Genomic DNA, 19,685 nt, shown 5'->3' with positions numbered 1-19,685 from the left:
AGTGCAGAACCCTCCTCCCCACCTTCACTACAAAATCTGCGGACTCACTTTGTTTAAACTATGGAGAGAGGCGTCCTCCTGAGCAGTAGGTTGCATTTCTGAGCAAGGTGCTCAGGAGGTGGACCCACATTTAAACCAGCAACGTGGCTGCACACATATTTTTTGGGGAAGAGGCACACCTTCCAACAAAGGAAGGTCTTCCATCTCCCAAACATGGTGGGGATGCTGTGAAGCCATCAGCAGGGACTGGCAGGGCCAGAAGGGAGCCAAAGCTTTTGAAAAAGCAAAGCAGAATGCTTCTCCTTTTTCTTCCCCCCACTAATTACTTCAACAATCACCAAGTTTATCCCCATGTTCTCACTTGGACTTTATTTCTTTCAGGCCACACATGTGACAGTAAAAAACTGTGGCTGCTCAAGAAACAAAAGTTGTGGCCACACAGGCACCAACATGAAATGAGGTAAATCTGTTGGAAAAGGGAAACTGTGGGTGGTTCTGGAATAATTTTGCCCAGGACAATGTTCTTTATCCTCAGGACAGCTGTGCTGAAGCACACATTTGGCTTAATGTATGTGGCCTCCATGCTTTTGCGCTGAGCTGTCCTTCCCTGGGCTGCTCCACCCACGCAGCCTCAGCCACAATTTTATTCCTGCAGAAAGTTATGTGCCCATTTTTCACTCAACTTTTCCCTGATTTTACTATCACAGGTTAAACTATTAGGTGATGTCCCAGAGATCTTAATTCCCAAAGTGGTGCCAACCATCCAGAAACTCTTTCTTCTGGGAGATGCTAAGCTGTGAAAATGTTTTCATAAAGAAATACCTCCCAGTGTTGCGTTGAGGTGTTGGAGCAAGTCCAGAGGAGGGTGACCAAGGTGGTGAAGGGTCTGGAGGGTCTGACCTAGGAGGAACGGCTGAGGGAGCTGGGGGTGTTTAGCCTGGAGAAGAGGAGGCTCAGAGGTGACCTTATCGCAGTCTACAACTACCTGAAGGGAGGTTGTAGTGGAGTGGGAGTCGACCTCTTCTCCCAGGCAACTAGCGCTAGGACAAGAGGACACAGCCTCAAGCTTTGCCAGGGGAGGTTCAGGTTGGACATGAGGAAGCATTTCTTCTCAGCAAGGGTCATTAGACATTGGAAGGGGCTGCCCAGGGAGGTGGTGGAGTCACCATCTCTGGAGGTGTTTAAGAAAAGACTGGACATGGCACACTTAGTGTCATGGTCTAGTTGACATGGTGGTGTCAGGGCAATGGTTGGACTTGATGATCCCAGAGGTCTCTTCCAACCTGGCTGATTCTGTGATTTGCTCAAGTCTATCCAACATAACACTTCTAGCACATCTCCTCTCTAAAGCATTATCTTAACTTCAGCATTTAAATTTTCACCTTTGGAAAACTATTTCACTAATGTGCTCAGCTAATTTTGGATCCCTGCTAATCACTCTTTTTATATAGCAAAAGAAAAAAAAAAGTGTATGTATATTTTCACAAAGAGCAGCACTTCTAGCATATCTATCAGGCACCCTCAGAGGGAAAAGGACAAATCAGGGCCCTGTGCCTACAAATCCACAGGACTAAACACAGAATCACAGAATCAACCAGGTTGGAAGAGACCTCTGGGATCATCGAGTCCAACCATTGCCCTGACACCACCATGGCAACTAGACCATGGCACTAAGTGCCATGTCCAGTCTTTTCTTAAACACATCCAGGGATGGTGTTTAAGATAAACCGGTAGATGCTGGTTTACAAGTCCCAGCATAAGGACATAAGTGCCGAGGCACTCCAAGATCCCTCATCACCTGGGGGAGACTTTATCCGGGGTGGTGGTATACCGTCTTTTACTGTTTCATTTTGTTTCATTTAAAACATTATTTTCTTCTAGCTTTCTGTTTGTTGTCCTTACTCAACAGGCTCCAAAGTGGATTTTATTTGTTGCTGTAACTTAGCAGCATTGGGTGTAGGGCCTGATTTGCATCACCGCTCTCCAGGAAATGGGAGGAAGGACTTATTTTTTTGTTATGAACCAAGACAGGCACTACAGCCTGTTGTGCTCTCCTAGGCAGACTTATAGCACTTGGCACCTTAGTTCCCTCCTGAAATGTGAGAGGCTGGTGCACCCCACAGCCCAGCGGCTGTCCTGCCTCCCTGGGCCACACATCTCTGGGGAGCAGAGAAGTCTATGCTTGTCTCAAACACCAGTTTGATCGGGACAACAAGCCTCTGCTGTAATATACTTTAAACAATTAAATTATTGCAGTGTCAAATCTTTCCTACCCAGGTAAGCCTGGAAGCATTTAGCTTCTTTACAGAAAGAGTATGAGGGATGTGATTTCCCTGCCTGCTCCATAGCTGTGACTAATCCTTTTAACTGAAAGACTGCATTGTTTTGGAAATTGGAAAATTAGTTGTAAAATGTTTGCTTGCTGTTGAGGATTTACATGAGATTAGGCCAATGCTTTGGCTAAGCAGCTCTGGTCTTCAGTCTTGGCTCTCCTCACTCATGAAAAGCTCTTTTCAGCTCCTGTCCAGTCTCGATTACAGCTGCCACTGACTTCTGGGTATGTTCCCTAGGAGGTCTTTTCCTATAAGCTTCTCTTGGTGTGTTTCCTATAGAAATTAAATTGTGCAGCATTACCCCTTTCTCTGTCTTTGAACTCCTTTAATTAGGCAATTTTAAGTAAAAACCTTCCAAGTATTCTTTTTTTTTGTGTTTACCCATCCCTGCCAGTACGAGTCAGGCTTACAGGAGAAGAGAGAATTTTGCGTGGTGCTCGGTAGGAACCACCCACGTGTGAAATGCTCACGTGGCACCCCACATCTGGAGGGCTCAGGGAGGGCTGCACCTCCATCCTCCTGGAAGCCCCAGGGATGGCCGCTGCAGCTGGCCATACAGCTACCAAGCACTTGCTGCTGGTGGCCTCACGCACTCAGCACCCTCCAGCCAGACCTGGAGACCCCAAATGCCAGCCTTGGACCTCCCAAGTGCCTACCAGCATCCTGCCATCACAGTACAACCCGTCCAGCTCCCCTGCTGCTGCCTGCAAGTGGACTTGAACCTATGCTGAACCTGGAGAAGCCACGTTGAATCCCAGCAGGCCTACGAGACATGATGCTACCTAACCACGCCCAGAGCAGTTGAACACTTCACCACTCAGGCTTCAGATAACTTCATTTTTACCTGCTGTGAAACTTTAAGCTAAAAGAAACCAGAGTAGACAGACTGTTTCCTCTTCTCAGGGATGCCTGAGTCACCAGTAGGGGAAAAATAATCGATTCTCAACTACCTTTGCCCAGGCCTGTGCCGTTATACTTTGCATATGAACCGATATATACAGAGGCACGTGCTGCATTTTCTAGTTTTGTGATTCAAATACTTCTTCTGCAAAAGAAAGGAGCTGAAATTGCTCTTGAGATTAAATAAATATTGGGAGAAGCTGCTCACTTTCAGGCTTTCAGTCTGCAGAATGCTTCTTAATCCAGATTAAGCAGCACCCTTACACAGCGGTACATCCATTCCCTTTGCTTTGCTTTAATGCCAAGTCTGGCTGCTGGAAGATTCTATTTGCAAACTGGGCTCCATCTTCTCCAACTGGAAGATGACAATGGACATCTATCAGTCTCCTGAACGTGTCTATTATTAGATCTATGGCTTAACCCTTAGAAGACACTGAAGTGTTCCCAGGCAAACCATTGTGGATGCTTCATGTCCAAACCTCACTGCCCCTTCTCCAGCATGTGTCTAACAGCTGCTAAATGGGACAGAGCATTGCCACCAGGAAGGACCTTTTGCTTGTCTCTGATGTCACCGAGGACCAGGCTCTGAAACACCCGTGTCCTCTGAGCACTGCAAGACCAAAAGCAGCTGTCATCTAGCACAACTTGTGCTCTCACTAAAGCATATGTCTGTTATCTTGGCTTTTGCAAGAACTAAGCATTTCTCCTCATGCCTTGACCTGGACTAAATATGAACTGGTCTCTGAATTGTGGTGCAGAAAAATGACATCAGTCCCAACACGAAGAAAACAGAATCACAGAATCAACCAGGTTGGAAGAGACCTCTGGGATCATCGAGTCCAACCGCTGTCCTGACACCACCATGTCAACTAGACCAGGGCACTAAGTGCCATGTCCAGTCTTTTCTTAAACACCTCCAGAGATGGTGACTCCACCACCTCCCTGGGCAGCCCATTCTGGGCAGCAGTCCCACGCTGCAGGACATTTGGCTCCAGCTCACATTCTCTCACCAGCACTTTGCAAACTCCAGTCCCACTGATTTTGAGAGGGTGCCCAGCACCTTACAGCTGCATGCTGAGGAGGAGCCGAAGCCAAGGCTCTCCTGCGCCCATCCATGCCAAGCAAAGCAGAGACAAAACCCATGCTTCTTACAAACAGGTTTATTTGCATTTTGACTGGAGCACAGATTCTAGATACAGATTTCTTCTGCACAACAGTACAAGAGCCAGTGCAAAATATGTTTTTTTTTTATTATTCACGTAAAAAAAAAAAAAAGAAAAACCAACAAACGAAAAGACAAAGAGTGTGGCAGTATTTACCCACAACTGGTACGCCTCAGCCTCCAATCGACCCACCTCCACTCGCCCTCGCCCACCATGCTGACTTCATGGTCAGCATCGCCTGTCTTGAACGGCTGCATTGTCAGTGAAGAAAGGTAACTCCCCTAAGCCCTTTGAAAGACAAACGCTCACCCCAAGCAAACTGGGACAACAGCAGGCTCCTTTCAAAAGTTGGACACACCAGCTGCTCACCAGTGCGTCCCCCCCACAGGGAGCAGAATAATTTTGAGGGAATGGCAAAAAAAAAAAAGGTACAAATCGAAAACGCACAAAAAATTAGGCACCAGCTTAACCCATTTTTTTTTAAACAGAGGCAAGGATGTTAAGATACACCTCCGGTCTGCCTTCACGTATTCACCCACAGGAGTGATGATCAAGGCCAAACAAACACTCCCCACTTTGAGTACCCTATGCTGTCAAACAGATTATAATCTTAAGAAAATATTTCTATTAGTAGCATAAAGTTAAACAATTTCATAACCGGAGGAGAAAGAGAAGCTACAGCCTGAATACAAGTATTTCTTTGAGAACAGTCAAAAATAAAAATAGAAACAAACAAAAAAAACCCTGTCCCAGTCATCCACCAGATGATTGTTAGAATGACAGCCAATGCTTAAGCAATACAACATCGAGCTAGGAAAGTCATTGTACGGTTGTTCTGCTCAGGGAGTAGCTCTTACTAGTTTACAAAGCATCGGGCAATTTATTTCTCTTTTACTCTAACTAATTTTCAGAAGCTGCAATATAGAACTGCAGTGTTAGTGCAAGAATATGCTCGTCTTCCCAAAGGCCTGGGATTTATATTGCAGAAATTCATCAAATTTACATGACTCCAAGTGCACCATGTCCAAATCACCTAGAGCTGCTATTATGGCCTTTCACTTTTCTACCCAAGGAACAGCTGGGTTTTGAAGCTTGATCAACCAGAGTCTTTTACATTGAACTGCAATTAAACAAAGCAGAGTACCAGTTAAAGCCAAAGAGCACAAGTACTCGGCACATATATGTGTTGATACAGTACAGAATGCATGTGTGTATATATACGCATAAATATGTATGTTACATTATAAGGAGAGTGCCATTCAGGACTTCTCAACTGCAAGAATCCTTCTACCACCTCCAAGTCTTGAAACTCCACCCCATTAAATTTCACACCAAGACAATGAGAACTCCCAATATTTTCCAGGTTGAATTATTATTTCTATTTTAGCCAATTAGTCAAGCAGGGCCAGCTGGAAGAACAGGAGCTCTAATTTTAATCACACCAGTTCTGCCACCTCAGGCAGATGGCACAAATTTCTATCACTGCATTATTTGTCCCTTCCCTGCCCTGCAGTTGTGTATCATGGGCATTTCTATGAGTTCTCAGAGCATCACCAGAGTTGTACTAACTGATCTGTATCAATTTATTCAGTTGCCAGAGAAAATGCCACGATTTATGAAATAATTTCAAACAGCCAGTACAGTTCTGATGAAAACTTAGCAGTACTGGCTGGAGTCATGTTGTTTTTAATCATTTAATGGCTCTATCTTTTCACCCCCAGCAAACCCACTTCTACTCATAGTGGCTGTCATCATACATACAACCTAAAAGCTGGACAGTTTAGGATACCACACTATTCATTGTAATCCTAAACCCCAGAACTTATAAAGATCTGCTGTACAAATTTCACATACAGAGCTGAAAAAAGCCTAATTTAAATCACTTTGAGCAGGAGGTTTCATTTGTTACTTTTTAAAAAAAGAAATAGGAGCAACAACAACAAAAAAAAAAGCAAGAATAAATGTAACAGGCACTTAAGAGCAAAGTAAACGCAACCCCCTTTTGGATGTTTAGATGATCTCCCTTGCCTTCAGCCTATCTAGAATTTAGATATCTAGCCCAGACTAATCATTTGCACTTTCTCCAGCCTTGAGAAGACAAAAGCTTCCTCCTGGAGGCTGTCACATCCTCAAATAGGGCAAATGAGCCTCTCCAGGGATGCCAGATCCTCTGTAACCACAGTGAATCTAAGTGATTAGCTAGATTACCTGCCACTTACACAGGTGAGACAAGTCTCGCTCTCACTCTTCACATAAGCCACTAACATAAATCCTGAAGGCTTTGCTTGGTTCCTGCATGGACAAACTCACCAACTTTAACAGGGCAAGGGTTTGACCTTATGCTTTTGGGAGGCAGAGGGGAAGGTTCGTCGTCAGTCCAATCTCACACCAACATTGCTCCAACCACTTGTACTAGCTGCTTAGCCACGATGGTTTATGGCCATTTTGCTCACATACAACCCCCCATTGGTTACGCAGCATCATGCAACAAGGGCAAAGGGTGCAACGTGTTTTCCTTACACCCAGAGACGCACCACAGTCTACACCTTCCTCAAGGAGGGCAGCAGAGGAGGAGCTGCTGATCTCCTCTCTGTGGTGACCAGCGATAGGACACAAGGACATGGAATGAAGCTGCATCAGGGCAAGTCCAGATTGGAGATTAGGAAAAGGCTCTTCAAGGAGAGGGTGGTCGGTCCCTGGAACAGGCTCCCCAAGGAAGTGATCACGGCACCAAGCATGGCAGAGTTCAAGAAGCATCTGGACAATGCTGTTAGTCATGTGGTTTAGTTTTAGGTAGTCCTCTGAGGAGCAGGGAGTTCAACTCAATAATCCTTATGGGTCCTTTCCAACACGAGATAGTCTATGATTCTAAGCTGAAGTAACTCAGCGTTCTCCTAGATACTAAACTAGCTGTGCTGCATCTTCACGGGCATGTATGTTACTGAGCACAATCCTCCAAATTTCTGCTAGGACTAGAGAGGTTCAACAAGGACTAGAACTACTCTGTCAGGTAAGTGTAGCCCTTACACACGCATTAAAGTTATACAGCTTTACCAACAGGCTAACACAGATCAAACAGTAGAGCCCTCTGCATAGGACAATATTTATAATCTATGTGATTGTTTACTCTGGTACATCGTCTTACAGCATGGAAAGGAGAACAAGATATATTGTCAAATTCACCCTCATATCAGTATAAAATTATTTTATTTAAAAAAACCCTAAATATAACAAGACCCTAACAGAGAGTTATTTTTGTTCAAAATTAATCAAGCAAGTGCTACTGAACCACTATGAGGTGTGTGACATAGGCACCAAGGCAGGGTCAAGCTTGGCATGGCCTCACCTTCCTCTCAAAAAGATGGTGTTTCCCATCCTCCACAAAGACATTTCTTCCCCCAAAGCTCCCCCTGCCCTCTCTGACCTCCCTTCTCTGTCAGGAGACTGCTTACAACCTCCTCACCTATGCAACCTGGTCCCCAACCAAGAAGCCTCAAGCTCCTTCACTTCAGGGGAGGAAACATCGTGTCCCAAACACTTTTGGAGAAACACTACAATTCATGGAGCATCCAGGACAGCCAGTTGAGCAAGATTGTGCCGAAGTAGGCAATGTTACTCAATTAGCCGAGTTGGCTGAAGGTTTTCCCATTGTAACACGATTTTTCTATTCTAATATCATTTTTGGTGTAAAAAAAAACATCAGTGGGGATGGGTGGGTTTATTTGCGCAAAACTTAATGCTTTTAATGAAAAAAGGTTGCCTTTCTCAATATTTTGCAGTTTATTTCTGTTGGGAAAACTTGAAACACATCATTTTTTGTCAGAAAAATATCAGTCCGTGTCTGTCCGAATTCCTCCAGTGTCAGCTGGGAGCTGTAATTCATGGGCTGCATGTCCCCCTCTTTCCCAGAAGGCTGGGCTCCTGGGCACCCCTCCAGCTTTCATGACGCATTCCCCCTTCGACTAACCCACAGCAAGAGCATCATGGGATCTGTAATCCAGCCAAAGAGCTGGGCCCCAAAGGAGACATGGTGCACAAGGCACTTGAATGGTAATTTCTGAGGTCTGCAACAGTAGCTCAAACTGGTGCTGCTTTAAGGGCCAAATGGATTTAATTAGTTATTTCCATTTCAAAAGGCTAGAACATTTTATTCAGCGTTTTCCAGCTGACAACTTCTCATTTTTGAAAAATTTCCATTCCAGGAAAATTTTTGGTATTTCAGCTTTCCATCTCAATTCAGGATGAAATTAAATGTTCAAGTATCAGAATTTGATGCTATATGGACATTTAGTTTGGGAAACAGGCTTATTAATTAGCTGACAACAGCGAAATGACTCCAACCATGCAAGAAGGGTGTGATCCAGTTTGCCTTTGAGATCAGTGGAAGCCACTTTTTCAGCTTAGTGGAGCCTGGATGGTGTTCCAAAAGACCAAGGGAGGGTGGAGTTGACCATAGTTGCACATACTTGAAACAGGAGTCAAAAGTGAAACAGCAAGAATGTAAGAAGCAACTAAAGATGATCCGTTACCTGGACTCAATCAAAACTCAGTGAATAACAGGAGGAAAAAATCATTAAGATCATGACCTAATTCCCAGTTACAGTAAAGGTAGCAGTTACTTAATGCTTTGCAGAGTAGAATGAATCCATAGTAAGAATTTGTCATGAGCTCTGGAACTTTCAATGTTCAAAATACTTCCTCAGAAAACCTTCGTATACTCCATTCAAGGAGACTACTGTAAAGCTGGAGATATACTATGGTACTGAATTGATTGCCTCAGGTCGTCTGTCCTCCCTCAAACCCTGCAAAATTGTTCTTTTGGATTGGTATTACAGAAGCTCTGTCAGGACGGAGTGAGGGCTCTGGACTTTGAGCACATCTACAGGTGGAAAGCAGCTCAATATGGGCTTCCAGGGTTGACACTCTGGGTGAGGACCAGGCACCAAGTCCACCCTCTGCATCGTCCAATCTGTTTCTAGATTTAGCCCCAAGCCTTTACCTTAAAGAGTAAAAGAAAAGCCCCAGGGAGCCTGTGTCCATCAGCAACAGGGTGTGTGTTGAAAGCAAAAGAGCACTCAGAACAGTAAATAAATCAATTCATCCAACCATAAGGGGTCTAGAGAATTGGGTTTTGTTTATCTTTCATTTCCCTTTAGTACAAGGCAGATGTTTCTAAGTAATCAGCAGAAACCTCGACTGAAGAGGAAGGGAGGGAAGAAACACATACAAGCTTTGAGGATGTTCTCAGCTCCAGCTTTGAAAAGAAAAAATGAAAACAAAACCACACACCACCAAAAATGTATATCGGTAAAAGCAAGCTTTTCCTCAAGCTGTTTGGTAATTCTTAGTTCATAGGAGCATTTTATCCAGAAGGTTCTTCATGTTTCCAGTCTAGGTTGTAGCAATCTCAGTGAGGCACTAAATTGTAGGCTGTTAAAGTCTTTCTCTGCAGCACGGTCATTTTAAAATTATGTGGTAGCCATCATTGCTTTCAGCTGTAACAAAGAAACGCAAAGCATTTTTTCCTTGCTTTTAGAAAACAGCACAAATACAGAACTCCCCATTTTCTTGCTAGGTAGCTTGCAATAGTTTGTACTTTTGCTCCACAACCCATTCATAAAAATCAATGTTGAACATCTAGGTCAAAGTATTTATATATAAAAAAATACAACTTACTAACTGCCATCTTTTATCATTTTACTAGAAGGTTTTCTGCTCATTTATGTCAGTGGTATCAATGAAAGCTTTCTAACAGTGTAACTGAGACGAAAGCATAGATCAATCAGTCTATCATAGTGTAAGCTGATGCACACTAAATTAGATTACTTATCTTTTCAGGATAACAGCACTGACTCTGTGATAACGTTTAGTGCAATCGAAAGGAGAAATTATCTTTAAAACTACATGTAACAGCGGCAGCAATACATACCTTTCAATGTGCTGATAACAAAACAAGACTCATCTTGGAAGTTTTGCACCATCTGAAGGGCAGAAGGAAAAAAGCCAACACAAAATGTTTCTAGCAATTTAATTCAAGTCTCTTTCAGTGCCAGTATAGAATTTAGAGGAGAGTTATCAAACAACATTTGGTATCTAGTCCTACACAGTCCCGAGTAACCCTGCCCATAAGATTATTAAAGTACATGACTGATTAATTTATCTTGCAGCTGCTAATGTGATTAAGAGAAGCTTACACTGAAGTGCTTGCTTGGAACTGATCTGGCTTGTTCAGCATTTTACCACCCCCTTCGCAGCTCTTGATCCTGCAAGTTCTTATACCACTCCAGTTAGTCTGTTAAAGACTGTGCTCTTAATTGCCTTCAATGAAGTTATACTAGTTTAGACTAGATGAAGAGAGTCCCTCTCCTAAAATCTAGCAATGGTAATACACACACACACTCAGCTGAACCATGAAGCTTCATTGAGCTTACATGAGCATCTGGGATAATATCTAGAGGTTGTCAGCCCTGAGAAACAGACTCCTTGCTGCATAAAGGAATATTGTTACTATAAAGACATCTCAGTGGCGTCCACCTGGTTATGTTGACCAGACATTAGTATAGATGCTGTTCTTGCAGGAATCATTTACCTGCTTGTATTTTGTCGAGGCACAGGAATCTTAATGAAACTGCTATGAGAGGCAAGGCAGATCATGGGAAGCAAGATCAGTATCTAAAGCTATTTGAGTTATTCATGAGAAACAACTAGATTTTCAGAACATGTGCAGGTTCTAGTGAGGCCCCTAACTAAAGAGGTGAGTTCAGAGATTCAGCTGACTTCAGATCCAATCTGAAATGCTCATTTAAGCTTCATACTTAGTCATTCCTTCCACCTTAGAATAGCTCTGTGGGACAGAGGAGGTGAATTACCTTCAGGAGGTGTCTCATGCAGTTGGAGCAGATGCTGGACACCTAACCTCAGAGGGGAGGTGACCAGAACCTCTCTGATCAGCTCAGAAAATCCACCTTTAAGCAAAAGCCTTCTCCTAGCTGTTGAATGTCATTTAAGTAGAGCACTTTCCAGCTGTAAGTTCTCACACCAAATATCCTTTTCAGCTTAGACTAATCTCCCTGTTCTCTTTTGGGTATAACATCCACCCCCTGCTCCCGCAAATCAAACTTCACCGGCTACTCTGTGTGCCTGTGCCTAATGATGCATGAAGTACGTTCATAGAGTGCCTCACTCTTGCCACTATAGTACTAGAACAAGACAAAAAAAAAATATAAAAAAAGCAATAGAAATTGTTAATAATTGACTTAAATAAATACTTAAAGCCTTATACCCAAGCTGGTTCAGGCAATTCCCCTACCAAGAGTTGCCTCCAAGCACTTTACATCCATAAAGCATCAAGGTTTCAGATTTAATCAGGCTGAAATAGCAAGGAGACCTTAGGAATAAGCATTATAGCCTTCAATTTAGGCTCCAGTTGAGACCTATGCTCTGCTTCATTTGTTTTAACAATGTTTCTTATAAATGAAGCTCCTTAAGTGATTCTGGTGCATGAATGAGTAAGTAATTTAGTGGGAGGAAAAGAGGAAGAAGGGCAACTCGCTATTAACCCGCAAGTTAATGGAATGGACTAAATTAAGCAGTCATATAATGGGACACAAACAGCTAGCAGAGGTCCATGAAATTATAGTGTGCACTTACACAGCACTGACTCTGACCCAGTGGCTGTGATCACTGGCAAAGATGTCAGACTAATTGTCCTAAAAATTTTCAAACTTGCCTTCTTCAGGAAACTTTCCTACTCAATTTTAAAGCTTCTCCCTTTAAATTCTCACTTCAGAATTTGTTTAAATAGCCAACACAAAAAGGAAATCACCATTTTTTTGGTGCGTGTTGCTTTGTTCTCTAAAAAAACAACTTTTACAAAGCAACAACCTTAAATCCACACCAAAATCAATGGTATGCATTAATTATTTGCTTTGAGTATTTGCTTTAACTTGTTGGGATTAGAAACCTTGCAAAGCTGCCTTGAAAATTCATTCCATAATTTAGAAGGTCATTCTAACTTCAAGAAGTCAGACAACTGTTATAGCTCTGACATAGTTTTCATTTAAGCCCTTACCTCATTGCTCACTAACACATGGATCCCTGTGGGTCCCTGCCGATAGATTCGATTTATCTGCTGTGAAGAAATGCTGTACAAGTTGGCAATCTTCTCAATTAATTCCAGCGTGGTCAATTCTTCCAAGAAGATTGCATGATATACTGCAACAAGTTGAAAGTAATTACAGAATTACAGAGTAATTACAGAATAGCAACTACAGATATCACCAAGATGCTCAATACCAACAATCAAATGGGTTTAAGATCAAGGTTCACTTCTTGACAGTAGATAAACAAGCTTAGTACCTTTAAAGCAGCCCCCAAATATCCAGCTTGATGATTTGTAGAAAAATACCCAGTATTTGGATGCAGAGGGCAAATAAGGCACATGTCACTTGCCCAGAGGAAAACACAGGGTCTAATGACAACATGTGTCATGAGGCACTAAAAAAACCCTCTCATAAAGATGCTAATATTTTTGGATAATCTACTTTTACTGATTTTGACATTTTAAAGTAGATCCAATTGAATAGTAAAACAAATGATATGATGTTACACACAGTATTTTATTAGAAGTCACCCCACTGATCCCATAGACAAAAACTAAAGACTACCATGTATCAAACAACTGTAGGTGACAGTATTATTTTTTAAAACCCATCCAAATGGTAGAAACAACCAGGTAGAAAAGCTGTGCCTTGTTAATACTACGTGCAAAAACTAAGGACTATCTTTACTCTCATTTGCTCACACATCATGTCATGAGGGATAGTCAAGAGCAGTGAGTCCCCAAAAGCTTTGAACTTCCAAGAATTAGAACCTCACTTTAAGACATAAAGACCTTCCATTTCCCAGAATATTTTCAAACAAGCCATAATCTAAAGCAAATTGTGTATGGGAAGGTAGTTTTTAATACTATGGTACCTATTAAGAACTGAACAGAGATTTTGCTGTGGCATTCTACAGATAGCTTGTAAGTTGGGTCTGTCCCCCAGGCAGATGGTACCAGTTGGAATCTGCAGCCCTGAAACTAACCAAAGTGGCACAACTGGGATAAATAGGACCTCTTTAAACACTCAGGACACCAAGCTGTCCCGCATAGGAGCTCAGTCAGAAAGAAGCATTCTCACCAGAGAAGTGTTTAAAAAAATCCATACATAAAAACTTACCACAAAGACTGCCATCTCCATTTTCTCGTTTTTGGTGGAGATGGGACCTGTTTTGCTCTGGTTCTTGACAGACATAAATTGTCATCTTGGGCCTTACATTTCTATGGATTATTGAAAAACAGTAGTGAGTTATTTAGTACATCTAAACTTGTTCCAGTCAGCTACCAAACAATGAGAGATGGAATCATTCAGGCTGTGCATAAATAAATAGCCAGCTAAGGGATAGTCTTGATGCTAGTAACTAGATGTCTTAGGAGGTCTAGTAGAAGCCCCCTGGGAGGTGGTGGTACAGTACAGAACACCTTAATCTCTTCAGGGTCAGATAAGAATAAACAGTTTATAGCACTTGCCAAGCAGCTCATCATACCTGCCTTTACTGACTTGAATCCTGCCCAGCTGTAGAATTTATGATGTTATTGAAATAAAAGTTAAGTTTTAGAGTAATTTGAGGCTCCAGGGGTTGGCTGGTTGGTTTGTTTGTTACGTGGGATGGAGATGCAACACAGGGTATTGTAGGCTGTCTCATACAAAGTGGATGGAAGCTATCAGCTGGTAGCAAGTAAACCACTGGAGATCCACATTATGCTGCCTCATTTCAGCAACATTTCTGAGCTGTGCTTGGATTTGAATACCATTGTGATCTCCAGGCTCTGAGATGACCTCTCTGAAGTGTTTAAAGGAAGTCTAAACGCTACAGCTCCACGATTAACTTCTAGTTAACACTGAAATTACCAAGGGATGCTGCCATAATAAAAAAAAAATAGGAAGGAAGAAGTACAAACCTTCCTTTGATTGCATTAAAGAGCCGAATTCCATCAGCAGGCCCACAGATTTGAACAAAATCTTCTTTGGACATCTTCAGTAAGTCAGCACCTACGTATTTCAAATTGATTTTTTTTCAGAAGTTAAGTAAATCTTAGCTTCCAAATTGTGTGTATGGGCAGCAGGAAAGGGCAGGGGGAGAGAATCCACAAAGCTAAATCAGACAGATTTGCCTAGAGAAGTTCCAAATTCAGAGAGGTGTACACTGCAAATCAATCATTGTGAAACAGAGATCTAGAAGCTGCCAAAAGAGCAGTGCTGCACTGGAAGATATTCTAGCCAACTCAGAGACAAGCTAGATATTTAACATTGGCCATTAAATGGCTCAAATTTTCTCTAACTGCCATGTTCACCAGGTTATTTAATCATGTTGCAAGTCAGAGAGAGGCCCCTCAAGGTTTCAACATCTTTAAAAATTCCCCCTTCCACCATCTTACTGCTGTGTACAACTACCTAATGGGAGAGTATGGTGAAGACGGAGCTGCAGATGGAGCCAGACTGTTCTCAAAGGTGCACAGGGACAGGATGAGAGGCAGCAGACAGAAGATGGAAGATGGGAAACACTGATTAGGTATAAGGAAAAACTTTTTCACTGTCAGAGTAGTCAAGTATTTGAAGAGGTTGCTTAGAGAAACTGGAATTTCCAACCTTGGAGATACTCAAACACAACTCCACAAGGCCCTGGGCTTGCTTCAAGCAGAGGCTTGTACCTAATGAACTCAAGAAGTCCCTACCATCTTAACTTATTCTCTTCCATCTTTCCTCATTCTATATTTCTACAAACTGCTTTGGCAAATGCTAACTCATCTAAGAACAAAAGAACAACCACGCTGGATCAGACCAGTGATCCCATCAACAGTGGCCAGCAGCAGATGCTATTGATATGAAGCATCAGCTGCACTTACAAAAGAGAATAAAGACAAAATAATTGGACTGTTTAAACTCACCCGAAAAACTTGAGAAGAGTCTACAGAATGGAGAGAACCTATTACGATGAAGCCACTGCTGGGCATCTTGAATAGAAGCAGAAGGAAGGAGATGCTACATTGCAAAAAGAATAAGAAGGTCTTGAAATGAACTGTTCACCAGTGTCCTAAAAAAAGAAAAGCACCACATTAACATGATCTCAAGTACTTACATCATTGCTGGGAGGCAGGAGCTCCACTTGGTGGGTTGGAGAACTGTTGCTAAAAAAAATTATATAAAGTTGGAAGAGAAAAAAAACATTATTTTAAATTTTACATTGCAGTGTCCATCCTCTTCCCCCTCCTCCATTTGACTCAGCTGTCACAAGTTACGTACCAACTTGGCTTTTTTCTCTATCAGATTTTAAAAAAAGGTGTCCAAAATCTGGACCAAGAAAAGAAAAAATATTAAAAAAAATCTCTGCTTGAGCCTTTTGTTGGTCAGTTGAGGTCCTATTCAACACTGAGAGAAAAAAAATCAAGTTTGCTGACCTCATTCAAGCTTTTCCATACCGGTGACACGCTAACGTGACACCATTTAAGCAAGGAAGGTGTTACCTACAGGGTGGCTGAACTCAAACCTTCTACGAGCCAAAAAAACACTAACTAAATCCACTGTCTAATAATGATTCTTCACAAAAATTGAATAAAGGACCTTATAATTCAACCTGATGTTACCTCAAACACAGTAAATTGCAATTTAACTATATTACACAAAACCACATTTCTACTAAACCCTCCTAAAACATAGACAGGACTTCAACATGTCAAGGATTTTCCCAAAGAGTTCATAATCTACCACTGGAAGAAAATGCTCAATAGATCTCTCTGCTAACACCAATTTTTGTCATTTCAGTGTTTGTCCTTATTCAGAGATTGAGGTCGCTCACTGAAAATTTGTGATACAACATCGATTAATTAATAAGCTGTGTGGGAAGGTGACAAGGTTGCAGAGTCCTAGAGGAGGAAAAGAAAGGCCTACACCAAATTCCCAGAGGAAAGTATGTTTCAGGGAGGACTCAGAAGTACCGAGGGACCCTGCTATATATTTCTGTCATCAGCTTTTATCTTGGATGTTTCAGGACAACTAAAACTGTTTCTTTATGATGGCTATATTGTTAAATTAAACATGCCTCCTATTGGTCCTTTGTTCTGGAACGGCTTCTCAAAATCCAGGCTGTTTTGCCCCAGACAGGATTTCTTTATGTCCCATTCAACTGGGAATTCAGCACCCCAAACTACCTCAAGACAGAAAGGAAGCAAGAAACCAACTCTGAAGAGGTGCTGAAGGCTGAAAGCCTCTAAGACTCTTGTCGGAAGATACTGGGAATTGCTGGTACAGGACATGGTGTGTTCTCTGACCCCCACAGAAGAGTAAGAGAAGATATTCATGGCAGGAATTGCCCTGGTGGTCATCTCCCAGCCACCGCATAAGCGGCAGACATACAAACAGTACTCTGGCATTACAGAGAATTCCTGGATGGAAGGTCTTAAAAGGCTTTGTGGGAAATCTTTTCCCCTTTCTATGTGAGGGGGAAATGGTGGTCCTTGCCCTCTTCTTCTAGGGTATGAAATGCATGGACACACAAAACACATGCACACAAAGTCTACTGTATCAACAGGAAAGATAAAGCATTTATTTGTTACATACCCATCTCCAAGGTTGAAGCTGTTGGGAGAACTGTTGTAGCTCGGAGATGGAGCATTGTTCATCTGATAAGGCACATCTGGCCAGGGCGAGCACTGTTGGAAGAAAGGCAGCGGGGATGCTTTCATAAGGATGGAAATAAAGGATTCGATTCTCCTCTCATACCACATTTATGCTGTTGCCACGCCACTAACTTCAGCTCATCGCTCCTGCTGGGAGGAGGAGACGGGCCATAGATTTTCTACGCTGCTCTCCAAGCAAGCTGTCAGGGGGCCAGATTGATTCCAGTTGTGCATTCCACATTTCTCCCATTTCACAAAGCCTGTCCCCAAATAACACTGGGCCAAAGTGTGCACAGCTGTAAGTCAGAGCAACGCCAGTAAGTCAACTCAGACTGAAGGCAGCAATGATACAGAAATACTCCTGGTCTCAATTATAAATCCCTAATTAAATCCAGGCAAGAGTGACAAATACACTCCAATGGCATTGCTTCAGGTTTATACCAGTGAAAGAGCAGAATTTGAACCAGCCAGTTAAAACCTCTGGCTATTTGTCGAAGAGCTTGAGTTATAAATGGGTATTACAGGGAGAAAATTTAAGATAGACAGACACAAAGCTACTAAAAGTCTTCACAAATACAGGTCAAACTCTGTATTCCATTACAGTAGTGTAAAACCAGAGTAACCCAGCTAGACTTGATGACTGTGCTGAATTTAGGCCACTGTAATCAGCAGGAGAAATCTAGCCCTGTGGAAGCCCCCGCCATCAAGAGCTCAAGAAAATGCTCTGTAGTATCCTTGTTTGCAATGATAAAAAGAAGACAAGTGCAGCTTTGGAGTTTTATCATCTCCACAAATACCAGCAAACATTTTATCACCTCTGCAAGCACTAGCAAATATTTAACTCTTTGGCAACCCACATTTCCCCCTGCAATATGTCAAAGTGCATCAGAGCTCACAGGAAGAGTCTGGGATCTGCCAACTCAGTAGAATCAGGTCTGTGTACACAAGAGCCTTGTTAACAATGATCACGTCGAATTAGAAAGCATGCTGGTCAACTTGAGGAAAATTGTGTGGGAGGGACTGGATCTCACAAACAGGAAGTTTATTTAAATTAAGAAAACCCCCTCATTTCTGGAAGCCCAGTATGCCACTTCAAAAAAAATCAAGAACTAAATCAAACGACAAAATATTCCCATAGGGAGACGGGACAGCACTTTTAAACCACTGTCTTGAGTCCTGTTGCTTAGTAATTCTGCAGCCTGGGGTAAGCTTATATAGACAACTTAGTAATGTCATGGAGGGGTAGAAACACATACATCTCCACACCCGATGCATCAGAATATAAGACATTCAAGATATTCCTAGAGTCCAAGGCAGAATCTTGCTGAGATCTAGTATGTAATAGTAGCCTCATGAGCACATTCACAGAAAAACAGATTAATATAATGAGACAGCCTAATCATCTCTTCAAGTGCCCCATCTCCAACATGAGCTTTTGCCAGACAGTTCTGAAGAAAACACCTCATACAAGTGGCATCTAAGTGCCATGACAAGTGCCCGGGAGCACAGCAGAAGATAGAGAAAACACTTCTGTTAAAGTCAGGCTGTTAAGGGTTGGTTTATACCCTGAAACATAATAAAGTTTGGCATCTTTCATAAACTTTGGCATCTTTTATAAACTTCAACAGTGAGAGACATTTTATAATTCCACTCAGGTCACAATTTCAGTCAGATCTGGGTGTATGTGTCTCTACAAAACAATCTCCGAGGCTCAGTTAGACGGCATTTTCTCTCAAATCTCTCCCCCAACATACTGAGGTAGTCCACCACGTGTCTAAAACGCTTTACCTCTGTGAGAATAGTTGTCTCATAGGAAGGCTGATACTTCTCCTTCTCTTGGGTGGTCTTCTTCTCCATTTTTTCCCTGTCAGTCTTCTGTTTTCTGTCTGCTCCTTTAGGCTATAAGCACAAGCACAAGCTTTCCCTTATGCCAAGTATTACAAGTTTGGAGACAGAAGCCAACAGATTTTTTTTTTCTAATCTGTTCACAAAAGTCTCCTTAAGATTTATGGGGACTTCGCATATGGAACAAGATCAAATCTGCATTTTCTAGACCAAAAAAAATTAGTCAAGCATCTCTGCTGTTTCTGTAACATCCCCCATAAAGGCATATTGCAGTTCCAAAATAGGCTGACCACAGTCCTGAGATTTGATACCATTTCAGATCATGAGCCCCATGAGTTATGTATTTTGACTGGTATTTGCACCTCTTTTCCAGGAACAGGAAAAGACACTGCTCATAGGAGCAAGACTGGAGCAGCAGATCCTTTGAGAAAACAGGCCTGTGAAAAGCTTGTTGTCAAGTGACTACAGGTCTGCCATGCACAAATTAGGAGCTTCAGATATGAACTGAATCATCTTTCTCTCCTCCAGGTAGCATGGAGAGGAACTCTGCTGCAACCAGCAAAGGGTATTTAAGATCTCCAAGTCATACTTTCACTGTTCACAGAGGATTGAATCAAAGAAACTGGAGATGCCCATACTTAGGAGCACCAAAATATAGTGGATACCCTGAATATCATCAGTGTTAATATGTTCACTCAAAATGAGTTAAACCAGTAGCCTCAATAC

The 19,685-nt window shown here is 42.3% G+C and overlaps 1 protein-coding gene across 1 annotated transcript in view; it reads right to left on the bottom strand.

Annotated features, from left to right (window-relative positions):
* Window positions 1–9,853: 9,853 nt before the first annotated feature.
* The window catches only part of TFCP2L1 (transcription factor CP2 like 1), a 34,073-nt gene continuing 24,241 nt past the window's right edge, over window positions 9,854–19,685 (bottom strand). Inside the window, exons 7-15 of the mRNA XM_068407773.1 lie at window positions 18,903–19,013; window positions 17,056–17,147; window positions 15,578–15,626; window positions 15,387–15,480; window positions 14,400–14,490; window positions 13,618–13,718; window positions 12,468–12,610; window positions 10,326–10,377; window positions 9,854–9,891 (exon numbers count right to left, since the gene is read on the bottom strand). Of these exons, the coding sequence (XP_068263874.1) occupies window positions 9,854–9,891; window positions 10,326–10,377; window positions 12,468–12,610; window positions 13,618–13,718; window positions 14,400–14,490; window positions 15,387–15,480; window positions 15,578–15,626; window positions 17,056–17,147; window positions 18,903–19,013 (771 nt within the window). The remainder of the gene's footprint in view (window positions 9,892–10,325; window positions 10,378–12,467; window positions 12,611–13,617; window positions 13,719–14,399; window positions 14,491–15,386; window positions 15,481–15,577; window positions 15,627–17,055; window positions 17,148–18,902; window positions 19,014–19,685) is intronic.

This window comes from Nyctibius grandis, chromosome 9 (genome assembly GCF_013368605.1).
Source record: "Nyctibius grandis isolate bNycGra1 chromosome 9, bNycGra1.pri, whole genome shotgun sequence".
Lineage (NCBI taxonomy): Eukaryota > Metazoa > Chordata > Aves > Nyctibiiformes > Nyctibiidae > Nyctibius > Nyctibius grandis.
The sequence above is the reverse complement of the archived record's forward strand: the minus strand, read 5'-3'. Positions and strand labels throughout refer to the sequence as shown.